A 25,490-nucleotide genomic window follows, 5' to 3' on the forward strand; every position below is an offset into this window, starting at 1 on the left:
GAATGTTTGGAGCCCCGGCGGCTACAGTGAAAAGACGTCCGCGCGCGCGCACAGATAGACTCGCGGCCCGCGCTCCAGCTCTCGCATCCACAGGCGCCCACGCGGGTCCTGGGAGCGACCCCCCGTCCGCGCCTGCGGCCCCCGCCGGCCCGCGGACCCAGGCGCGCACCTCCCTCCGCCCCCCCCCCCCCCCCCCCCCCCGCAGCGCCCGCCGCCGCTCTTTGTAACCCGCGGGTGCGGGGACGCTCATTGACTATGCAGCAGCGCCCGGGAGCGTTGGGTTGGCCTGACCCCGGCGCGGTCTCGTACCATCGCCCCGGCCGCCCGGAACCGGCATAAATCACCCGCGGAGACTAAAGCGCAGCTTTGCGCCCCCTCGCCGTTTCCCTCCTCCCGCCCGACTCGTCCCCCTCGCTCCCCGGCCCCCGCTGCCCCCGGTCCCCAGTCCTGCCTCCGCCTCGGAGCAGCACTGCGCTGCACTGAGCTGGGAGCCTAGGAGCGGTTCAGGGACTTGGAGCAGGGAACTCTGCATTTCCAAATTCAGACGCTTGGAAAAGGAAGCCGCCAACTCTCTCCGGCCCTTTCTCACATCCTGCTCTTGGGAAATCTTAGTTTTCTCTTTCTTGTCTATTTGCCCCCCGCTCTCTGTGTGTTTCAAAAAAATAGTACCTATCGCCGCCCCTCTTCCTCCACCACCCCCGCCCCCCAGCCCCGCAAAGCTTCGCCGACCTCCCAAGCCCGCGGAAGGCACACGATCCGAGCTATTGGGAGTAGCAGAGCCCCGGATGATCCGTGCTCTGGAGAGGAAGGGTGGCATTGACTGCCAGGGTCTTGCCCCCGGGGAGGGTGAGATGGAGGGACCCTGCCCGGGGATTTCGTGGGAACAGGGCTGCCGCCACGGTCACAGCCCCCTTAGCTGACGGAAAGGGCTCCTCACTCTTTGGACCAGGACCCAGTGCCTGGGGCCCTGGGGCAGAGGTGGCCCAGAGAGACCGGGGCCGGAGATCCTGGGGCGACCCTAGGCCCGGGAACATCCCCTCCTCACACAGGGCTCCCAGGGCCAGGAACTAGGTTGCACCAGCCCTTCTTTTTTTTTTTTCTTTCTTTTTTTTCTGTCGCCTCTGGTGGCGCGTACCGGGTGCGGAGGATGCTCTGAGGGTGCGTGCAAGGCTCACTGAGTGCCCTTGGGGGTCGCCCTCCCGCCCGCCAACCAGTCTAATGCTGCCCAAAGAAGGGAGCCGCGGGTTTCTCTGCACCTCTTAGGTGTTTCTCCTGGAAATACCAGGGACGCCAGCACGATGGAGATGTTCATTCTTCTCACTTTGCTTCGAAATGAACAGACTTGTAAGAAGCGCCGTCTAGCTGTGGCACCTGTAGCTCTGGTACTCAGGAAAAACTGCACAAGGATCCAACCTCCTCCCCAACCTGGATTCAACGCCCCCTCCATAACCAGTGAAACACACAGAGCGCCCCATCTCAGCGCCTCAACTTTCGGGGGGGGGGGGGGAACCCAGGGTGTCCTAGAGGACGTAGGAATTGCAGACCGGAGAATGGCCACCAATCTCTCCGGCAGGCTCTTGACTCCTTCCCTTCCTTCTCTTCTTCTTCTTCCTGTTCTTAGACGGTGTCGGTGGCACTTTTCAGAGGCAGATCTTGCGGAGAGGCCGTGCCGCGGTGTCAGTGTGTCTGTGTGAGTCTTCGCAAGGGAGTGCGTGACTGTGCGGAGTCTGTGCGCGTCTGAAAGGAGGCGCGTAGCGGGGAAGGGTGCGTGCACGTGGACTGAGGAGTGTGTGTGTGTGTGTGCGCGCGCGCGTGTGAGACTGCGTCAGTTTGCTAGTGAGCAGCGTGTGCAACGGTGTGAGTGTGAGGCTGTGCGAGTACGTGTGTGTGTGTGAGCGCGTCTGTTCGAGTCCCACTCCTCCCAGCGCTGCAAAGTGCAGGGGGCGGGCCGGGCGGCAGGGGGCCTGCCCCGCCGGATTCCCGCATGCTAGTTCCGGGGCGGTCGGGTCTAAAGGGCTTTATGCTCCGTCTGGAGGGTGGGGACTGGCGCGGGTAGAAAAGCGGGACGCCCCGGGCGGGCCAGTTTCCTGCCGCTAGGAGCCCGCCGAGGTGCGGGTCTCACGGAGCGCTCGCCAGCGGAGGCGCGGCTGCAGTGCGCGACGCGCGCCCACCTCCCGGGGAAGGAACGGCGAGGCCGAGGGCCGTCGGCGGGATGGAGCGCGGGGCGGCGGCGGCGTGCACGCTGCTGCTGGCTTTCGCCGCCTGCCTGGTGCCGGCCAGCGGCCAAGGTAAGCGCCTGCCAGGCGGAGCTCTGCTCGGGGCGCCGGACTTCCCTGGCGGCGGCCGGCGGGCGGAGGGGCGCGAGGCCGGGGGTGGAGGGTTGTGAGGTTGGGGGGCAGGACACGGCGGCGGCTCCCCCCTGGGGCGCTCAGGTTGCCCAGCGAGAGGCGAGCGGGAACCCCCCTTTCCTTGGTCCGCTTTGGAACTGAGCAGCCACAAACTTGAGAAAGCAGCCCCGCTGGTTTGGGTGACAGCGCACCCCACGGGCATCCCGTCTTTGTTCCCACGGGCGTTTGTCCCGACTCTTCTGGAAAGCACTCTGAGACTGGACCCCGGAGAGCGGAGGTCGCCCCCCGCGAGTGCGCAGCCTGCTCCCGCCATGGACCTAGTCTATTCGGCGCCGAGCGGTCCTCGGCGCTGCTCCGTGCGGCTTTCCACCTGCAGCGCCCCGCCGGGGAGGTCCCTTCGCGCGCCCGGGCTGCGGGCTAGGGTACCCCCTCCTTTCACCAGGGAAACTTGGTCCCGCGGTGACCCCCAAGAGACCGCATCTTGATACAGGTCATTTACGAGCCAAGATAAGGCCGGGAGGCGGGATTGGCTGAGAGTGCGGCTGATATACTGGAGCATTTTCTTGCAGGGTTTTCCTTTCCAAACCGGTGGTGGGAGCTTTTGTGTTGATGAATGGGGCGCGTCTGCGCGGCCAGAGTTTTGAGGGCTGGAGTGGGGAAAGTTTCTGGTTTGAGCGTCTTAAACTTCTCGCAAGTTGTCGGACCGTTTACGTTTTTACAGACACAGAGGCAGAGAAAGAGAGGGATAGAATAAAAACAGTAAGAGGGGAAGAGGACAGAGAAGACCAGCAAGTAGAGAGGATAATCGAGAGAGGAAGGGGAGAGAGAGCTTGAAGATAGAGGGAGAGGGAAACAGGGAGAAGGAGGGAGGGAGGGAGGGAGGGGGAGAGAGAGAGAGAGAGAGAGAGAGAGAGAGAGAGAGAGAGAGAGGAGGAGAGAACACACCAGGGATGAATGGGAAGGGCGAGGAGGAGGCAGGGGAACCCGCGAGCTCTCTCCTTGGCTTTGCGTTGCTAGGTAGCAGCCTGGAGCCGCGTGTGACCGACCACCAGACAGACAGCGGACGCTGCTGCCTCCACGGGAACTAATCTGTCTGTGGGGATGGGAGAGACCCCTCTCCCTATTTCCCCTCATGCTCCTTCTCGTTGGACAACTTAATTGCCCTACAATGAAAATGAAACCCCTATTGTTGTAGGATTAGCCAAAGCAATAAATTGATTTTTCCTGGATCACGTATTGGGGGTTGACGGATGGGGAGTGTAGAAGCCCCCATTTATGGTGGAGAGAGAGGGGGGGCGGGGGCTTGTGGATGGGCCGTGACATGTATTCAAATGGTTAATCTGCTTTTTTCCCCTCACTTCTTAACGTAAGCTCCTTAGAGAGAATCAACTAAGTAATTATACAGCAACTCCTAGCAGTGCCCATTTCAGACTTCCTGGGAAGAAGATTGGAAAGGCCAGCAAATCCCATCGGTCTTGTAAAAATCTTTGGAAAGGGAGGAGAGGCAGGAGGAGACTTAATAATTCTTACTTTGAACACCTTTTCTGTGTCGGTAACACAGAGAGGATTTATTATTGTAGAGGGTTTGCACCCACTCCGTGGCACTTAGGGTTATATATATCCCATGTCCTAAATATAGCCATAGGATTTACTATATGTCCCTGTCAGTGCCTGGCAAAAGGAAACCTTGTCTGGATTCATCTGGGATACATTTGGATTGTCCTCGTATAACCAAACATAAATTCTCTCCCCTCGGTTGGTAGTTTAGTCATCAAATAATCGGTACTTACTCTTCTTGGTAGTTTATTTTTTTTAAAATTTCTTTATTGATTAAGGTATCACATATTTGTCCTCATCCCCCCATCCCCATCCCACACCCCTCCCCACATATGCCCCCACACCCCTGTTGCCCTTAACCGCTGGTTAGGCTCATATGCTTGCACACAAGTCCTTTGGTTGATCTCTCCCCTTTACCCCCACCCTTCCCTACCCTCCCTCTGAGGCCCGACAGTCTGATCCATGCCTCCTTGTTTCTGGGTCTGTTCTTGTTCATCAGTCTATGTTGTTCATTATTTCCCCTAGATGAGTGAGATCATGTGCTATTAGAAATACACTTATAAGAACCGAAAATGAGACAAGCAATAATGGTTATGGTGACAGGCAAATGAATCAGTCTGTAGTGAGTTTCTTTCTGGGCCAACAGTTCTTTCTTCTTGGTAGTTTAGATCTCTCTCTCTCTCTATATATATATCTATATATCTATATACCTATATACCTATATATCTATATATCTATATATCTATATCTATATATCTATATATCTATATATCTATATATCTATATATCTATATATCTATATATCTATATATCTATATATATCTATGTGGCAAGTCTTGTTCTAAGTACTTTATACTTATTGACTCATTTAATCTTCATAGTACCCCTTTGACGTAAGCACTCTTACTCTCCCTGTTTTACAGAGGGGAAATGGAGGCACAGAGCAATTAAGTAACTTGCCCAAGATCGCACTGCTAGAAAATGACAGAGCTGTGGGGCAAATCCAAGAGACTCCAGAGCCTATAATTTAACTGCTAGAGGATGGCCCTCTCCCTGTTGCTCTGTTTCTTCCCTCTTGTACTAAAAATGTTATGCTCGCTAAGTTACTATCGATGTGTGAGATTACTAGAGAAGCTGAGGGGCATTTTGTATGTCTTTGCCATGTATGATGATATCCGCTTGTTGCTCTATATCTGGGTATTTTTTTCAGCAATCCTTTCTAGGTTCCTATGACCCAAATCCAAGTATCCTCACTCCTAGTCTTACTACTTGATCATTTTTACACGCTTGTTCTCTGAATGTCCTCAACCTGGGAGATTAAAGAGATTTTTAGATTCCTGTTATATTGATTCTAACTGATTACATTGGATCTTACTGTAAACTTTGCATTATTAAAAATTAGAAAAGAACTCTGAGTATTTTATGCTTAGTCTTTTAAAAATTATAGTATATCTATAGCTAAAAATTATTTGCATTTTCCTCATATTTTGTATAGTGCTTCCCCACCCCCACACTTTTTTTTAAAGTCCTCACCCAAGGATATTTTTTTTCCCATCGATTTTTAGAGGGAATGGAAGGGGGGGGCGGAAAGAGAGAAACATTAATATGAGACACATTGATTGGTTGCCTCCTGAATGCAGGATGAACCTGCAACCCAGTGCTCTTCACCAGGAATCAACCACTGAGCCATGCCGGCCAGGGCTGTATAATGCTTTTTAAGAAAAAAACTTGGGAAAGCCTGAACTCTGGTGTCAAGCTGCCCAGCAATGACTTTGTCATTTTCTAGCTGTGTGACCTTGGGGAAGCCACTTCATTTTGCATGGTTCAGATTGCTTATCTGCAAAATTTATATGATAAGAGCCCTACCTGGTTTTGCTTAGTGGTTAGAGCATCAGACTGTGTGGACTGAAGGGTCCTGAATTTGATTCCAGTCAAAGGCACATGCCCAGGTTTCGGGATTGATTCCCAGCAGGGGGCGTAAAGGAGGCAGCCGATCAACGATTCTCTCTCATCATTGATGTTTTTATCTCTCTCCCCTCTCCCTTCCTCTCTGAAATCAATACAAAAATATTTTATCCTGTGGCATTTTATCAACCTAAAGAGATAAAAGTACTTTGAGTGGTGTAAGGTGCAAGGCATGTAGACATTGACCATAAACTAGAAATTATATTTATTATATTGACCAGGACTTAAAGTAATGTATTATTTTATTTACTATTCATATTCCCAGTTTCCAAATGCACACAGGAAAGTCTTTAAGTATTTTTCACTAACATTTCTTTGAGGAATTCCCAGATCCAAGGATTTGATTTGAAACTTTTTGAGACAATGGTATTGATCTTTAACAAAGTTATATTCTTTTACCCAATAAAAATTTGGTTATGCCCTTTATAGTTAGTATCAGCTTTTATTACAATTCCATCTTCCAGTGACATTTATATGTTTAAAAAGGTTGTGGGGCCAATAACAAACATGCAACCTTTGGACCATCACATCTCATACCTTTGCTATGTTGCTGCTGCTTTTATTTCACAACATTTGGCTTCTCTTTCTCTGCTTGAAGTTCTTCTTTGCCTGTCTTTATTGGGTGTCTGCTTAAACTCCCTTCAATAATGTTTTAATAGAAACTTACACTGTTATAGCTGGAAGGAATCTTAGATATTAACTGATCTACTTGCATTTTTTATAGGTTAGTGAACCCTGGAGGGTAGGGAGGGGACTGAAAACAGTGAAAGGAAGTGTAGGTTAAATGTTTTGCCCCCAGGGCTGGTGGCCTTCAGTAGAGCTAAAATCTGATCTCAAGGTTCCTCATTTTGTTTTTCCACTTGACAATGTTTATATACCTGTTCTTTGAGTATCCCCAGCCTGGGTTTGGTTCTGACTTATCAGGTGAGACAAAATATGTTGAAAAAATAACCTTGGTGAATCTTCTTTTCTTTTTTTAATTTTAAATCTTTATTGTTGAGAGTATTAGTTATGTCTCTCCCCAATGCCTCCCTCCACCCAGTTCCCGCCCCAGCTTTTCTCTTACTGATTTTAAGATTCTCTCTTTGTCTTTAACCCATTTTAATTATGATGTGTCTTAGTGTGGGTCTCTTTGGGGTCCTCTCTTTTTTTTTTTTAAACAATATATTTATATTGATTTCAGAGAGGAAGAGAGAGATAGAAACATCAATGATGAGAGAGAATCATTGATTGGCTGCCTCCTGCTCGCTCCCCACTAGGGATGGAGCCTGCAACTTAGGCATGTGCCCTTGACAGGAATTGAACCTGGGACCCTTTAGTCCGCAGGCCAACGCCCTATCCACTGAGCCAAACTGGCTAGCATGTGGGGTCCTCTTGTTTGGGACTCTGTGCTTCCTGGATTGTAAGTCTATTTCTTCTATTAGTTAGGGGAAGTTTTCTGTCATTAATTTTTCAAATAGTTTTCAATATCTGGCCATCAAAGCCAATTTCTGAAGATTTCTGGATTTCATAGTGCAGGCTGCTACATGACTGGTTTTTAGTCTTATTCAAGATAATAGGTCATGGTTAATCATGTCTATGTTTTCTAGGCAGGCACTCTCAGAACACTGAGGCTTAAAACATGTTTAATTTAAAAAAATGTATCATCATTTAAGATAATGATGTCAAGAACCTAGACACATTTCCTTTGTGAATAGAAGCACATTGTACTGTTGGCTTTGGAGTTTCTGCTAAGTCCTAGTAACTAGAAGAAGATATGTAGAAAGTAGAGGTCCAGTTGGCATGGCACAATGGTTGAGCATCACCTATGAACCAAGAGGTTATGGTTTGATTTCCAGTCAGGGCACTTGCCATGTTTGCAGGCTCATTCCCAGTAGGGGGCATGCAGGAGACAGCTGATCAATGATTTTCTCATCATTAATGTTTCTATCTCTCCCTCTCCCTTTCTCTCTGAAATCTATTAAAAAATATTTTTAAAAAAGCTGACAATGGGCTGGACAGTTATCACATTCTGACCAATTGTTATCACATTCCTCCCCAAAGAAAGCAATATAGTAAGCACCTAATTGTAGATGATTCTCTACAAGAACTATACCATTCCTACACCTTCAAGGATTTTTTTTTTTTAAAGAAAGGAAGTAGAGGGTGCTTACAAAAGTTAATTGAATTGAAAGGAAAAAGATTCTCATGGTTGACTGCATGATATAGAACTAGAAAGGTACTAATTGCGAAGCTCTGTTCTAATATGGGGAAAATAAGTTTGATGGAGCCTTTGTTGGTATAACTCAAATAGTTGTATCATACATTATTAACTTTATTAATAAACTTGAGTTTTAAAAAATGTCATCAGTGTGGCATTCCATAACATTTATTAAGTGTCTCTAGTGTGTTAGGGAGTCAGTAGTATAAATACTAGAAAAAGGGTAAGGGGGATGAGAAATGAAAAAGTGGTCTAGATTTCATACTTATATTAAACTGCACCTTTGTATTTAAGATTCTCAGTTATTCACAGTTTCTAATAAACCTGGTCAGGATTTCATCAACATTAAAAAGATTTGACATGTAGAATTATATACCTGAAACCTATATAATTTTATTAACCTATATGTTATCCCAATAAATTCAATTAAAAAAGATTTGACATGTTTCAGCCACAGTTTTGGGCTGCTTCTTTAAAATGATCAGATTGGTAGTAGTTTTGAAATGAGATTTCTTTGTTGCCTCATATGTTCCATAAGGGCCTGTGCAAATGTTTCCTAAGTGATTTATCAACAATCTCAGCACTGTGGGATGATGGGGGAAGAGTGAGATTTTGGGGTTAGATCTGGGTGTGACTCCTGACTGCCACTTACTACCTTGGAAATTCAGTAAAACATATATTTTAATTTTTTACAAGTAGTCGTTTGAATGATGCACTTGTGTATGTTGACATGCTATTTTAGTGGCTACAACAACTTCACATATTAAACTGGACTCATGTTTGTAAATGACAGAAACCTAAGTTAAAGTACTTGAAACCAAAAAGGAAGTTTATTGAAATACGTCATTGAAAAGATAGGGCTATTAGTTGGAACCTTATGGGATTGCTGTGATTCTAGGTTATAAATAGTCAAATATTGGCAATTTCATTTGGTTCAATGTATTATAAAATGCAGGCCCAGCCTATATCATACTGATCTGGTTTCTCTATTTCCTGGAATATGAGATGACTCTGTGTTCAAATGTGTTCCCTCTGGTGTTACAAGATGATTGTCTGTGGCTCCTGGAGCCACAGCCTTTCATGTCATGTTTGCTAGGAAAGAACAAGAGTTTTGTCTTAATTATTCCCAGCAACAGTATTAGTTGCATCTTAGGGGTTTTGCTTAGGTCGTTGGAGAATCGGTCATTCTATCCAGCGACATGAAGTGTGTCCATGGCTTAGGCTTGGGTCACATGCTTGGTCCCTGAATTCATGGACTAAGGATGGACCCCAGAGGAAAACTGGGGTAAAGCTACCAAGAGAATGGTAAAGAGATAATGGTCTGCAAAAGCAACAAGTGTCTAGGTGTGCTCTCCCTCTAGGGAGCACACCTGTGCCATTCCCTCCCCGCTCCCTTTTCCCCACAGGCACCATCCCTAAGCTCTAAGGGAGCCCATGAGACTTGCAACCAGGGAAGCAATGAGCAGTAGCAGCTTATCCTGGGCTAACCCTCTGAACCTGTCTCCAAGGCCCCATTTCCCCCCCTTTTCTTTGACTTCCCAGTGAGCTAAGGCAGCCCAGCCTAGGCTCTCCTGTTGCTTCTTTTAAGCTTTTCCTTGTTTCACTCTCCTAAATATATATATATATTTTATATATTTTATATATATTTTATATATTTTTTTACAGAGAGAGGGATAGAGAGTTAGAAACATCAATGAGAGAGAAACATCCATCAGCTGCCTCCTGCACGCCCCCACCTGGGGATGTGCCTGCAACCAAGGTACATGCCCTTGACGGGAATCGAACCCGGGACCCTTCGGTCCGCAGGCCGACGCGCTCTAACCACTTAGCAACACCAGCCAGGGCTCCTATGTGTGTGTATGTATGTATGTATGTGTGTGTGTGTATATATATATATATATATATATATATATATATATATATATATATATTTAAATATATTTTATTGATTTTTTACAGAGAGGAAGGGAGAGGGATAGAGAGCTAGAAACATTGATGAGAGAGAAACATCGACCAGCTGCCTCCTGCACACCCCCCACCGGGGACGTGCCCGCAACCAATGCACATGCCCCTGACCGGAATTGAACCCGGGACCCTTCAGTCCGCAGACCGATGCTCTATCCACTGAGCCAAACCGATTTCGGCCTAAGTATATTTTTACAGTGGCCAATAAATTCTTGCTTGCTTTTCTTTTCTTTTTAAAAAAAATATATTTTTATTGATTTCAGAGAGGAAGGGAGAGGGAGAGATAGATAGAAACATCAATGATGAGACAAAATCATTGATCAGCTGCCTCAAAATCATTGAGCTGGCATCCCAGGCATGTGCTCTCTGACTGGCAATTGAACTGTGACCTCCTGGTCCATAGGTCGACACTCATCCACTGAGCCATGCTGGTAGGGTTTGCTTGCTTTTCTAAACACAACAACAACAACAACAACAACACAAAGAAAACAAGTGTCTAGAACACCTTAACAGATAAAACAAACATGTTATTTGAATTTTATATAAAGACAGACTTGAAAAGGCGATAGAAATTTTTGAAAAATCTGTTTAAAAATTTTTTTAGATTGATTTCAGAGAGGGAGAGAACCAGTGATCGGCTGCCTCCTGCACATCCCTACTGGGTGGGAATGGAGCCTGCAACCTGGCATGTGTTCCAATTGGGAATAGAACACTGATATCCTGGTTCATAGGCTGACACTCAACCACTGAGCCATACCAGCCAGGCTAAAATATGTTTTGATTGCTTTTAGAGAGAGAGGAAGGGAGAGGGAGAAAGAAAGAGAAAGAGGGAGGGAGGGAGAAGGGAGAGAGGAGAGAGAGAGAGGGAGAGAGAAAGAGAGAAACATCAGTGTGAGAAACATGGATCAGTTGATCCAGACCGAACCTGCAACCTGGGCACGCACCCTAACAGGGAATTGAACCAGTGACCTTTTGGTGCATGGGAGAACACTTAACCAACCTTACACTGGGCAGGGCAAAATTATTAGCAATTAGAAATTACTCAAGAGCAGGCAGACCTGGTATAGCTCAATAAATTGAAGGGAGAAAAGTATTGGAAGCATTAAGGCAAAAGACATGGTGCTTATGTTCATTTGATCAGGTTTCAACTTTAAGTTTATAAGGAAAACAGGAGAAAGGAGGAATTCTAGAAGGTTTATTTGTAGCATAAAGGGTTCTTATTTGAAGTAGACCTTTGTGATGGACAGGAAAGTTCTGGAAATTGAGCTGAGAGATCAGAATATAGGAGCTCTTGAATCTATTGTATGATTTCATTTTTTTGGTGAATCCTAGGCCCTTGCTACTTCTCCTGCATACTCTACTTCACTCCCTTGTTTATATTTCTAATACTTTGTCCCTTTTCCTGGCACTAGACCTCAGCTATGAGATGGAGTAGAGAGAAGGGTTTGGAGACATATTAAGATGCTTCTATGAAGACAGAATACATCTTGGTGCAAACCCAAGAGTCCCTAGCTTTTACCCTAGAGATTTTTTTCCAAATATGGTAGAACAGGTATCTTTCACACATTCCAGGATTAATTCAGTAATGCCCAATACATACACTCTATGCTGATTGTTATTTTGTTTTAATTTATATCTGTTTCTTATAGCATGTGCTGGGAAACTAGAAACATCATTCCAAAAGTGAGATGGTTAACTGGTATATTAGAGTATTTCTGACTTAGGACAATGCCAAAGCATAATGCAAGAAAATATAAGTCTCTCTGAGAAAATGTCAGGGTTAGACAGTGCCAAGTTTCATTTTGAAATTCCTAAGCTTTTGGTCATTAACCCTCAGGTCATGCCTGACCCCTAAGGTTATTGGAAACAGTGAGAAATGAATGAAAGGAGGAAATGTGATTACCATTCTGTTCATTGAAAAGTTAAACCACTGTTACCATGGACACAATGGCTTGTTTATTGTCCAGATTTTGAAATCAAAGTTTGTAGGCAACACTAGAGGTTTCCTTTAAGTTGATGTACTATCAACCAATAACACATGAAGATTCTTAGTAACTTTACTCACTGATCTACTGATTCACATTATAACATACAGGCAGTCCTTGGGGTACATCGTGGTTACGTCGCCATCTCCTATTTATTTATGTACATATATGCTTTTTGGTATTTATTTATTTATTTATTTATTTATTTATTTACCACAAGTAAAGGTCAGGAATTGTTATCTGTCTTTTAAATTTTTTTTTACTGTTTCACTTCATTACTGCTGTGTTTGTGCTCCATGTGAGTGACGTAGGTGCTTGTGTAGGTGGATTCCGACTTATGGCGAAAATTGCATTATATCATACTGTGGGAACGGATCTCTGACGTAACCCGAGGACCTACTGTATTTATTTTTGAGGGTCCAATGGGTTTTGAGAAAACCTGAAAATGGGGAATAAAACAGTAGCCACAATTCTGAGTGCTGTTATGCTAGACTTCCTTGGGTTTTTATATAAAAACGTCCTGTCCTGTCTTAGAGTGTCAGAGATCTGCTTGTCACTTTGGGCCCAATTCTTTTGTTTTTAATCTCATTAACAAGGAGAAGCTTTTCCGTGTAAAGGCTAAAAATAAAAAAAAGAATTTATTTCATAGGGAAATTCTCAAATAAAGTTAAATTTAAGAATGAAAAGTGTTCTCTGAAATATGTCAATCATGCCTGCATTATAACCTTACTAAAAAAGAAAATCCTACTTGTACTTCCACAACAATTTAATTTCCATGTGGGGAAGGGTGTGGAGGATACTTTTTGTTGAAAGAAACAAGAAATAGAAAACCCACTGCAAACTGGCTTAAACAATCAAGGGTATTTATTGGCTCATGTAAGTAAAACTTCTGAGGCAGTGAGGGGTTCAGGTGAGGTGCAGTCAGGGCTCCAGTTCTCTTTCTTTGTGTTTTTCTTGCCTCTACTCCCCTCTAAATTTCAGTTTTGTTTTCAGTCTGGCTTTCCATATTGTCATTATAGCTGCCAGGGCAAATGGGGCTACATGTTGGTTTAATCCAGGGGCAATTAAACTTTGAGAAGATTTCAGTTATGTTCTCAAAAAATGTTCTTTCATGACAACCTATAGAATATTGTAATTGATATGGATCCTAGATAGAAGTCAACTAGCTCCCCAAACTTGGCATATCACCAAAATTACCTGGGGAGCTTTAAAAAGTATATAGATTCTTAGGCCAAAACCTATACTTATAAAATCAGCAGTATGGTACTTTTTTTTTTTTAAGCTTTTCCAGGAGATTCTGAGGGTCAGACAGTTTGGGAACAACGTTCTAGATAACCTATCATTTTTATTTTTGTAAACTGAAACTCAGATAGGAAATAATTTGGCACAGTAAATTCCTTCCAGTGGCACTGAATTGTACTCTGTTAAATCAGTTCTCCCTCCCTTCCTTCCTTCCTTCCTTCCCTCCTTCCCTCCCTCCCTCCCTCCCTCCCTCCCTCCCTCCCTCCCTCCCTCCCTCCCTCCCTCCTTCCCTCCCTCCCATCATTAATGTTTTATGGCCCATCATTAATATCACTTCCATGTCTACACCCTCAGCAATCTGGCCCTTGATCTTGCTTTGTTGTGCTCTGTAGAAGCCCACTACTGGTTAAATCTAATTTTCCATATCTGTATTGCTGTAGCTAAATGTGGCAGGAGAAAAACACAAGACTATGCTGACTCATCTTTCTTTAAATTCATGAAACTAATCTCAAATTTAGGGCCTGATATCTGACTAGGCCACTCACTCCCCTACTTCTCTTTTTTTTTTCAAACCTGCAATACCACCTGCTCAGATGATGTTGCTTCTTATAAATGTGACAATAGAAGCAATCGAAAGAGAACTCTACAATCATAACTCGGCCATCATCACCTGTACTTCAGCCTATAGACATAGTCTCCTGTCTTACAAAATCTTCTTATCCCCACATTTTTTTCTGGTATTACCCTATTTTCCCTGTTCCTCTTTATAGCAAAATTCCTTGGCATATTTGTCTATATCCACTGTGATTTCTCTCTATCAATTTTTCTCAAGTTATACCATTCAAGTCCCCATCCGCCTGACATATTTATTTTGCCAAGATCACTGACGATCTCCATGTTGTTAAATCCAATGACCCATTCTTGGCTCTTGGATTACTTACCTGTTCAGCAGCATAAGTCACAATGTATCCTGCCTTCTTCCATGAAACACTTATTTTGGCTTCTCAGAAACCACATTCTTCTGGTTTCCTTCCTTGTTGGCTTCTCCTTGGTATTTCCTTGGAAACTCATGCTTGTTCCTGTCCATCTCCCTGACTACTTTTCATCTCTATCTATACTACTTATGTGGTAGCCTTATCCTCTCATGGCTTTAAGTACTATCTATATGCTGACAACTTGCAAATTTATAAATTTAATCCATGCCACTACCCTAAACTCCATACCCAATATGCAACTGCTGATATATACTAATAAAAGAGTAATATCCTAATTAGACCGGGAGACCTTATGGATACCTTCCGGATGTCCTTCTGGACAAAGCCGGGGGCTTGTCCGGCCTACAAACCACCCCCAAATGGCCCTCAGCCCATTGTCCAGGCTGGCCATGCCCCCCACCAGGGACCCTCACCCTGATGGGGGTGTGGCCAGCCTGCAAACAGCCATCAGCCCCTTGCCCAGGCTGGCCACGCCCCCCAGCGGGGACCCTCACCCTGATGGGGGCTTGGCCAGCCTGCAAACAGCCATCAGCCCCTTGCCCAGGCTGGCCACGCCCCCCCAGCGGGGACCCTCACCCGATGGGGATGTGGCTGGCCTGCAAACCACCCCAGTCCCCTCACCCAGGCTGGCCCCGCCCCCAAGGGGACCTCCACCCTGATCCAGGACACCCTTCCGGGCAGACCAGCCAGCCACCCATGCACCAGGCCTCTATCTATACTAATAAAAGAGTAATATGCTATTTAGACTGGGAGACCTTCCAGGAGACCTTCCCAGACATCCTTCCCAACAAAGCCATGGTGGCAGGGCCAAGGCAGAACTGGTTAGGGGCTATCAGGCCAGGAGGGGAGGGCAGTTGGAGGTGATCAGGCTGGCAGGGGGTGCAAGTTGGGGGCTAGCAGGCTGGCAGGCAGAGTGGTTAGGGGCAATCAGGCAGGCAGGCAGGTGAGTGGTTAGGAGCCAGTGGACCTGGATAGTGAGAGGGATGTCCTGACTGCCGGTTCATCTCCCGAGGGGTCCCAGATTGGATAGGGTGCAGGCTGGGCTGTGGGACACCCATCCCCCCCCCCCCCCCCCATGCACCAATTTCATGCACTGGGACACTAGTCCTATATAATAAAAGCCTAATATGCTAAGTGTCCGGTTCAACCAATCTAAGAGTAATATGCTAATGACATGTTAAGGCCACTCAACCGCTCATTATGACATGCACTGACCACCAGGGGGCAGATGCTCCAACCTGTAGGTTAGCTTGCTGCTGGGGTCCAGCCGATTGGGACTGAGTGAGACACACCCTGGAGCCCTTCCGTGGTCTTTCCCCTGCTGGCCAACCTCCCACACCCCTCCCCGACCCCGATTGTGCATTGGTAGGGTCCATTTGCCTGGCCTGTGCCCTTTTGCAATCTGGGACCCTCAGGGGATATTGCAGAGCTGATTTTGGCCCAATCTCACAGGCCAGGCAGAGAAACCCCACTGGTGCATGAATTCATGCACCGGACCTCTAGTTTGATATAACCACCTGGCTGTCCAATAGTCATCTCAGACCTATGTCCAAAACTGAACTCATCTCCAGTAGTGCCTCAAACTTGCTTTCCACATAGACTTCCCCATCCTAATAAATGGCTGCTCCAGCCTTGCTCAGACTTCAAAGCTTGGACTCTGTTTTGTCTCCTTTTTGTCTTTTATATTCAAATTCATCAGAAAAATCCCATATTTCAATCTTAAAAATATATCTAGAGTTCAATCACTTTTCACCATTTTAACTTCTACTACACTGATACAAGTCACTGTCATCTCTTACCTGGATTATTGCAATAGCTTTTTTACAGACCATCCTGGTTTTCTTACACTTATCCAAGTCACACTGAGCTCTCACCTGGATTATTGCAGTAGTTTCCTTCTGTCCCCTCTATCTACTTAAGGGCACAGGGAGAAGCATCAGTGATGAGAGAGAATCATTGATTGGCTGCCTCCTGCATGCCCCCTACTGGGGATCAAACCCGAAACCTGGGCATGTGCCCTGACCATCAATTGAACAGTGACCTCCTAGTTCATAGGTTGACACTCAACCACTGAGTCACACCGGCAGGGCTCCTTCTTCCTACTTTCAATATCCTTTTAGAACATCAGTCAGATCATGCCACTCCTCTGCTCAAAAACTCAATTGGTTTCTGTCATATACAAATTCAGTTGTCCAGAAGTAGACATTGCGATGGAGTTTGGAGTGCAGATGTTTGTTAATTAAGATTGATGTTCGCGAAGGAAAAGGGAGGGAGCAGAGATGGGCAGAAGGTGAACTATGACAAGGCCTTAGTCAGCATAGTGGGGAATCTGGAGCAGGAGTTGGCTGTGAGAGTGTTCTGTGTTAGGCCTTCCTTAGTTACTAGATGTGGCCTGTCCTGGGAAGAGCATGAGCTTGAGAAGGTGCCTTTCTACACTGCTGTGCACTCCAGAAGAACTGAGTCATGTAGAAAGTCCTTGAAGAAGACACTGGGTGTGTCTCCTGTAGCTTCCCATCTCATAAAGAGTCACAGTGTAAGTCCTTACAATGGTCCACAGGATCCTAACCAACTGGCCTCCATATCACCTCCCTGACCTTATCTCCACTCACAATGCTCTAGATGCAGTGATATCCTTGCCCCCCGACCCCAATATGGTGAGCACCTTAAATGCCTTTATACTTGCTTTCTCTCTTCCTGAGAGCTCTTGCCTCAGATTATGCATTACTTGCTTCTTGCCTTCCATAGGGCAACTTCTCAGTGTGGCCTTCTGATTCTTTCCTGATTTATATTTTCCATTGATCTTTGCTTATTTATTCACTTTTGTCTTTTAATCCCTAAAATATAAAGTTCACCATGGCAGGGGTTTTTATCCTTTTTATTCATTGCTTTATCCTCAGTGTCCAGAATAGGGCTAAATAAGTACGGGGGTAGGCAAAAGTAAGTACACTGTGCCATTGCAACATTCTTTTGAGTTAATAAAGCCATTGTATTTATTAACCTGAATGCCTTTTTCCATACGAACAACTGTAAACCTACTTTTGCCCACCCTGGTATATAAGAAGAATGAATGGATAGATGCCACCAGGAATGCTAAATCTAAGAAGGGGCATTCTTGGTTTATCACCATGTCTCTGCTATTGCCAGCCCTTCATTCCCCCAGGCTCCTGGAGGCCCCATCAAGACCTGATAGAGAAAAAAGAACATTGCAGTCTCTATCAAAACAAGTGGCTTAGCAACGCTGTTTCTCTTCATTTGACTTTCCCCTTTCCTCTGCCTCACTGCCCCCAACTACTGCTGATTCCCAAGGCATTTGAGAGTAACTGATTCTGTGTCAGTCTTTTTCACTTCCATCCCAGACACCTAGTTACCCTGTGAGAATCCCCTGTACATTCAGAATGAGTCATTTTGCTATTTTTGGTATAGATTTGTTACAGTATCTTTTACAAAAGATAAGTCAAAGTCTTTGGAAGTTATGTTAGTGGATTGTCATTCTGTATTTAAACAGAACACAGAAGAAAGCTGTCTGAAACCATGGCACAGTGAAAACAGCCTTGTTCAGACAAAAAGCCCTCTTTGAAGAGGGGAGTGGTTTCCCCATTCAGGGAGGTGGCATGGACTATGGTGGAAAGAACATGTCAAGTTCATGGATCTTGTTCCTGATGAATGAAGGAAAAATGGGCCTAACTAAAGAGGTCCCGAAACTGCTGAAAAATGCCCAGGGCTGCTTGTCCCCTGGGCACAATCTTTTTCACTTTAGATCCCGTTCTTTCAAGGACTCCATATACAACCATGACCGAAGAGGCCAGAGGCAGATGAATGGCTCAGTTATATGCATGTATAGATAAGTTGAGGGAATGAGCTAAAATAATGAAGGCTAAATTTTTTGGAGTGCTTTCTATTTGCCTAACACAGTCCTAAGTGTTTTACAGGTATTATTAGTTTACTTGCTTTTTCATTAACAATCAAATTTTATGAGTAAAGGACCAAGGCAAAGAAAGGTAAGGTAATTTGCCCAAAGCCATCCAGTTACTAAGTGGTGGAATCAGGACTTGAACCCAGAGCCCTTATTTCTTCCATGCTATCACTGTGGATTGGTAGGAGCAAGTGGAAGATAATGCCTCTTTCAAACAAAGCCTCATTTAGTGAGGCTCATATTATAACAAGGTAACTTCATTTTAGAGGTTGGTACCTTTGCAATCCTACTCTTGGACATTTTTGTGCTACTTTTGGCAGTTATTCATTCATTCAATACACATTGATCGAGACTTTCTCATGCTCCAGACATGATGTAATCAGGCACAATAAAGGATAGTGAGATTCCTGTGACATAGGCCTGTCCAAAACAGTTTATTGTTTAGAAGAGTACATTTCTATTTTAACTCAGTTTTGCCTCCGTACTCTTTAGGTACTGACCGAGTCCTGTCTGCTGGCTTTCTCCTATATTATCATTTCATTATTTGGGAATGTTCTCTTCTCTATGATGACATGTTTTAGTTCAAAAGATCCCTCAGTCAGAGTTCTATTCTAACTTCCCATTAGAGATGGCAGAGATTTTTAAAGGTTGTTGTTTAGTTTTTTTTTTATGTTTTTAGTGATTTCAGAGAGAGGAAGGGAGAGGGACAGAGAGCTAGAAACATCAATGATGAGAGAGAATCATCGATTGGCTGCCTCCTGCATATCCCCTATTGGATATCAAGCCCGCAACTTGGCATGTCCCCTGACCAGGAATCAAACTGATCTCCTGATTCATGGGTTGACGCTCAACCATTGAGCGAAACGGACTGGGCTGGGCTGTTGTTTAGTATTCATGAAAAAATTCCCACTAAGTTCTCTTATTCAAAGCCCTAGAAGAAAGGAATCAGCAACCAAGTGAGAACTGAGTCTCTTTATGTCTGGGGAGGCTGCTCTTGTAGAGATGGAGAAGGCATTTGCCCATGGGCTGGATGTGCTGAAGGATCTTTTGGGCCCCAAGCAACTCTGACCCTGGTCAAAGATGTCTGCTCTGCCACCATAAAAGCCAGTCTTGAAATTCTGGTTAAAATACAGAAATATTTACCCCAGTCGGTAAAGTAGTTGAGATGGTAAAACACAGTAAATGTTTGCCAGAGGAAGGTTCAGAAAGACTGAGACCCAAAGCTGGTATGTTTTCGTGAGGAATGAAAGGAGGGAAGAAGGTACCCAGAGGTGAGAAGTAGTCTTAATAGGGAGCCAACTTCATCTTTTAGTTATTTTGCCTAAATCAGCTTTTCGGGGGTGAGGGGCGGGGGAGGGTATTACTGCTTTTCTTTTTTCTTAGGATGGCTTTATGGAGAGTTTCTGCTGTGAATCTGTCAAATGGATCTCAAAGATAGAACCACTTACCTTCTAGTCTGGCTCTCCTCTCTCTAGTTAACTCAGTTGAAATAGGACTGTTTGAACAAAAGGAGAGATTGACCCTAAAAGCTATAAAGTTGCAAGACTCTGTCAATCATTCCTTAGGGATTCATCAGTGCAAGGTAAGATTGAGATTTAATGTACATGGAAGTTATAATTTTTCTAGACCATAATGCTGACTATTGATAGGAAATCCTGTTTTTTCCTAAGTTAGCATGCAATAAAAAAAAGAATTTGCAAATGAACAAAGTAAAACACACATATTCCAAGCCAATTGCTAAATAGTTAATTTCTATGTACCAAAACTTTGATTTTTTTCCCCCAGTTCACTTCTGACATAAAAATTTACTTCTTCCCTAATATTTGGTGCAGTGAGGTGTTGAAAGAATTTGCTAAGTAATCATTGGAAGCTGAGATTCTAGTGAAAAACAAAATGCACGGTTTAAAAATTGAATGTACTAACTGGAAGACAGCAAAAGTTAAATGATTCTTGCTGTAAATAATTAAACCCAGCAGAGCAGACAAGAGAAAACTTGGGACCCTGAGCTAAGTAGGGCTTGAGCTAAGAAGGATGCATATTGTATCCTGAAAGGGAAATCAAAGAGGTCTTTAATAGTTGTTGCTGATTGTGAATATGTGCAACAAAATCCCACTGTAATCCAGATTTATTTTTCAAGCATTTTGCTGTGATTTTGAAGGAGCGAGAAAATGAAGGGAAGTGAAAAGGTGTTTTATTAAGGCCCCAGCACTCTTTTCCTGTAGGAGGTCTAAGCATTTGTCACAGTGACCTGGACTTTGGTTCCCTCCAGAGCCTCCTTGCACGGTGGGTACATGAGTAGATCAAAGACAAATGGCTCTATTTTTCTTGCAGAGAAGCAGTGGATCTACTAACTGAGAACTGGATGGACATGAGACACACAGGATATATTCTTTCTGATTTTCTACAACAGGACTGGTTTTCTTAGGACACCCCTCCTCTTTTTGAGTGGGGGGCAAGTGGTTGGTCTTAATTTTTCTATCTGTAAAAAAGGAATAAGATTTTATAGTTTGCGTAGGGATGGGCTTTGAATATTGACATGAGTGAAGTGCTTTATTTTTATTTAAAAAAGTAATTCAGACTAAAATAGACTTTGCATGTGTATAGTCCTATAAATTTTAATACCTGTATACGTTTCTGTAACCACCACCACAATCAGGATTAGAACAGTTCAAGCACCTCCCCCAAATTCCTTTATGCTATTCTTTTATAGTCATACTCTGCAAATAGTAGGTTTTAAATTCTTTTTTTTTTTTAAAAAAAACTCACTTTCTCATATGAAAGTCTCAATGACGTTTTGCTTGTTCATTTTTTATTCAATAAGTGTTCCTAGCTCATTTTTGAAATAATTCAAAATGACATGGATGGTAAGCTTGCAAAGCTGTTTCTTTCTTTTTTTTTTTTTAATCATAATGGAGGAAAAGGCTCTGGAAAGATGGCAGCTCTTTCAGTATAGCCACACACAAAAAAAGATTTCCCAAACTCGGCTCATTGCTAGATTGGAATCTGCAAAGAAAACACACTCAAGAAATCTCCCTTGAAGAGGAGGACAGAGGTTTATTTTTTATTTGATGATTTACCCCTTGACAGTTTGTAAATGATGAGTTGATGTTTTCAAAGAAGATTAAGTCAGTGTGGTTAATTAACTGGTAATCAGGTGACTTAAATCAATTAACTTCTTGTTAACAATTTCCATCAATTTTGTAAATAAATGACTAAATCGGTAAATTCTACTCTTAGATTAAAGGTTATTTCCTGATTTATTTTATTGATGACAAATTAGAGATTTTCTCCTTCTCATCTCATTCCCTCCCTGACAACTTTCTTGACAAATGAGAACTCTTAAACCAGCTACAGGTTGAGAGGAACACACCAAGGTAACTTTTTTTTGTTGTTGTTGTTAATCCTCACCTGAGGATATTTTTCCATTGATTTTTAGAAAGAGTGGGAGAGGGAAAGACTGAGAGAAACATTGATATGAGAGAAACATATTGATTGGTTGCCTCCTGCATGAGCCCCAACCAGGTCCTGGGCCAGGGAGGAGCCTGCAACCAAGATACGTGCCCTTGACTTGAATCAAACCCTGGGCCTTTTGGTCCACAGGCCAACGCTCTATCCACTGAGCCAAATTGGCTAGGGCCATGGTAACTTTTAATATATGGTTTAAAGGAGAAGTCAGGTTGAAGGACAGCTTTGCTCTTTCATTTCAGCACAATTTGAAAGTAATTTAGGGAAATGAAATTTAATAAGTAAGCGTATACATGGTGACATTATGGTAGAATGGAGGGTAGCAAGTAATGAGGAAACTCACTCTAGGATGAGCTTATAAGTTTTAAAATGTTTTATTTTACTTTTTCTAAGTTAAAACTGAATGAAGATATAATAAAAAATGAAATAATTTCGCTGTTAGCTGAAAGTAAACTTGTGGATAATTTCAGTTCTAGAGGGAAAATATAAAAATATTGGGGCATATTGATTGCATTAGTCTGTAAAGCTTGCCTGTAGTTTTAAAATACCATAAAATATACAACTAAATTTTTTTTATTTTTTAGAATCCTTATAAATGAAAATTTTCTGCTTACATGATTTTATTATGTCTTGGTCTCCAATGAGACATGTGAGCAGGCACATTACAAACTTATCTCCCATGTCCTTAAATCTGCTATTGAATTTTCTTAAAGGCATTGAACGCTTGGGAGATTTGCATTGTAGGAAGGATGATATAGGGAATATTTGGTGTCTTGAATAATTTCTGAAGAGTCAGTACATTTAAAAATTTACAAAAATTCTATGCTGAAATCACTCACATTTTGTAAAGGAAAAATTCTTAGTTTCCTGGAAGGTATAGAAAGTGGCTTAAATTATGGGAATGAACTGTAGCCAGTGATACAGATTTAAATCTCCAGCTACCGAGCCAAACTTTGGGCTCTTCCTACTATTATAGAAACTCTGGCTGTGCCCCCATGCCCCTATTGCTTCTTCATCTGCCCAAGAATCTTCAGTCTCAAGGATCTACCTACCCTGGAAACAGTTAACTTGTGGCTGAACCCTTTCTGGTGCTGGTATGCCCCCTGGTATTAGAGCTTTGAGATTTAGCTTGGTCACTTTTCAGATATGTACCCTTGCACCACTTGACCTCTCTGAGCTTCAGTTTTCTGGACTATACAGTGAGCTTTAGTAATTTCTACCCCTCAGGTTCCTGGGAATATTTAACGGACACTGTGAACATACAGTAAACATTTGGCCCCACAGGGAACCTGGTGCTAAATCATTCATAGTTGACAAGCTCTTAGTTAGGTCAGCGCAGCAGAGCAGCCACCATGCTGTGGTCTTTTGAAATACTGGAATCACTTGTCAAATTCTCTATCCATAGAACTTGCTCGGGAAAAAAAAACATACCTTTTTTTTTTTTTTTAAGGAGGTGAAATTATTCGACAAGGGAGCATTAGAAGACAGGCCTTGAAATCTACCATTATAATCCAAGAACATTTGGTCCTTACCCTCTCAGGTCTTAAAGGCACAGATCTGAAATATGTTACAGAAAATTTCAAACTTCTTAATGGGCTTAGTGTTTTCATTTCATGTGTCCTGTGCATGCTTTCTGTAAACTGGGTCCTATGCAGAGTTTACTGATGATGTTTCTAAATCAGAACAAGAATGATGAAAGCATGGGTCTAAGTAGAACTCAGGTGTGCCTCTGGTTAAGGAGAAGGATTTCTAGAAAGAAGAGTACATGCAAAGATGGACAATGATGTTTTTTTCCCCTCTCTCTTATAACATTCCTTATTTCTTGAAACAGGAGAAAGGTCAGTGAGAAGCTCAACAGGTGAGAAATCTATCAAACTAGATTTTGTTAATAATGACAGTAAATATTATCATTGATATGTTTACTCTACAAACATTAACTGAGAGCCTATGGTGACTGGAGAACTGCAGACTCAGATGAATGAGATAGGTAAATAAGCATTGTGCTACAAGATGGGAGGTGTTAGAATGGAAGGTCAGGAAAAGGAATGATGAAGTCACGTAGGCCTGAGGGGCTAAGAGCCAAGGAAAACTGCACAGATTTGGCACTGGAACTGAGTGTTGAGGGAGGGTGGTTCAGCAGGAGCTGGAGCTGGGAGAGGGGATTCTGGTTAGACTGTGGGGGACTTTGTATGTCAAGTTAAGAAGTTTAGTGCCTTTGAAGAATATAAGTTGGGGAGTGCAATGATCTGACTTCCATTTACTAAAGGTAATGCTCACTGCAATGAGGAAAATCAGGTAAACCAGATGTATTGGAGAATTACTGTAACCATCTGAGTGACAGATGATGAGGGTTGAACTAAACTTGTGGACCTGGAGGTGACCAGAAGGGGAGAGAGTCACCATGGAATGTAGAGAAAGCTTTTATTTGTTGCTCTTTTTGATAATTCCATTATTTGTTCCATTCGTTGATATGTTTTATTTATGGGAATATTAGAAATGTCTTTTCAACGTACGCATGTTATTTATATTCATAAATACGTGGTGATATTTATGAATCCTCTTGTCTGAAAAAGTTCTAGCTTATTGGCCATCTGGGCACGGTATGTGATGTTTTCTTTGGTTTGGCTCATTGATTCCTAATTGGTGTAGCTCCCTTAGGGAGTATCTGGAAGTGTGTAGGGGTATTTTTTGTTGTTGTCACGATGCCTGAGTGTCACTGCTAGCATGTAAGAGGGCAGAGGACAGGGATGGTAAACCAGCTGCAATACACAGGACAGTTGCACACTACAAAGAATTGTCCAATCCCAAATGCCAATAGTTTCTCCGTGAGAGCTCATCTTGGTTGATAGGGAGTGAACAAAGATGCAGGGAGGAATAATTCTGGTAGTAAGAGGTGACATTTTCCTGAAACTTACTACATACCTCTGATATAGTCCCCATAATTATAGAGTTTAATGCTTGTGGCAGTCCAGGGAGGTAAATGCTATTACTATCTCCATTTTACAAATGAGTAAACTGAGGCAGGGTAGGAGGTTTGGCTCTGGATCTTGTGCACTGAACTCTAATGCTCTATTTTTCCCCACATTTTACTTTACTGATTCTGTAACTTTTATTGAACCCATACTCAATTTAATAAAATAAATCCATCAATTATAAGAGGAAAAGGAGAAATACATTTGTGTTGTATACTTACAGTTTATTATATTACAAAATATACATATTGGAAACATTTCTTCCAGTTTAGTAGAATATTGGAAAAATTTCTCCAAGTGTTTTTTTAAAATATGAAAAATGTTTGATGGCATTTGTTTAAAATTAGAGTGGCTTTATGGATTGGGAGAAATTCGTATTTGATGATAAAACAACTGGTGCTCTGTAAATGTCTGGTGAATTGAATTGACTCCATGGTGACTTTAGAGGGGTCATGATCTTGCAAATTTGCTTCTCACTTCCCATAAAAGGGAATCTGCCACAAGCATGATCTTCATAATTTGTAGGAATGTATCAATGATATTGGATGAAGAATGTGGCCCTTTATTGGACATGTCTTATACTTCCCTGCTTCTGTGCCAGTTACAGTTTGTTCCTCTGCCAGGCATACCTTCCCTTCAGACCCACATGCTGTAGCGTAAGTGTACCTTCCTCCACAGGGCCTTTCTTGATCTCCACTGAATGTTATCTGAACCTCTCTTACAGCACTTCTCATCATACCATGAATTATAATTATTTATGTATGTATTTTATCTCTTCCTCTAGAATAGGACCATTGATGCTAAGAGTTATGCCTGCCTCCTCTTGTATTCTGTGTCTGGCACAGAGCCCTGAATGAGCTGGAACTCAAGAAATCTTTTGTTA

General features: G+C 43.4%; 1 protein-coding gene across 1 annotated transcript in view; it reads left to right on the forward strand.

Annotated features, from left to right (window-relative positions):
* Positions 1–2,046: 2,046 nt before the first annotated feature.
* Positions 2,047–25,490, forward strand: part of LRP2 (LDL receptor related protein 2) — a 201,182-nt gene continuing 177,738 nt past the window's right edge. Inside the window, exon 1 of the mRNA XM_079781761.1 lies at positions 2,047–2,288. Within this exon, the coding sequence (XP_079637887.1) occupies positions 2,213–2,288 (76 nt within the window). The 5' untranslated portion in view covers positions 2,047–2,212. The remainder of the gene's footprint in view (positions 2,289–25,490) is intronic.

Source organism: Cnephaeus nilssonii (genome assembly GCF_951640355.1).
Source record: "Cnephaeus nilssonii genome assembly, chromosome: 10".
NCBI lineage: Eukaryota > Metazoa > Chordata > Mammalia > Chiroptera > Vespertilionidae > Cnephaeus > Cnephaeus nilssonii.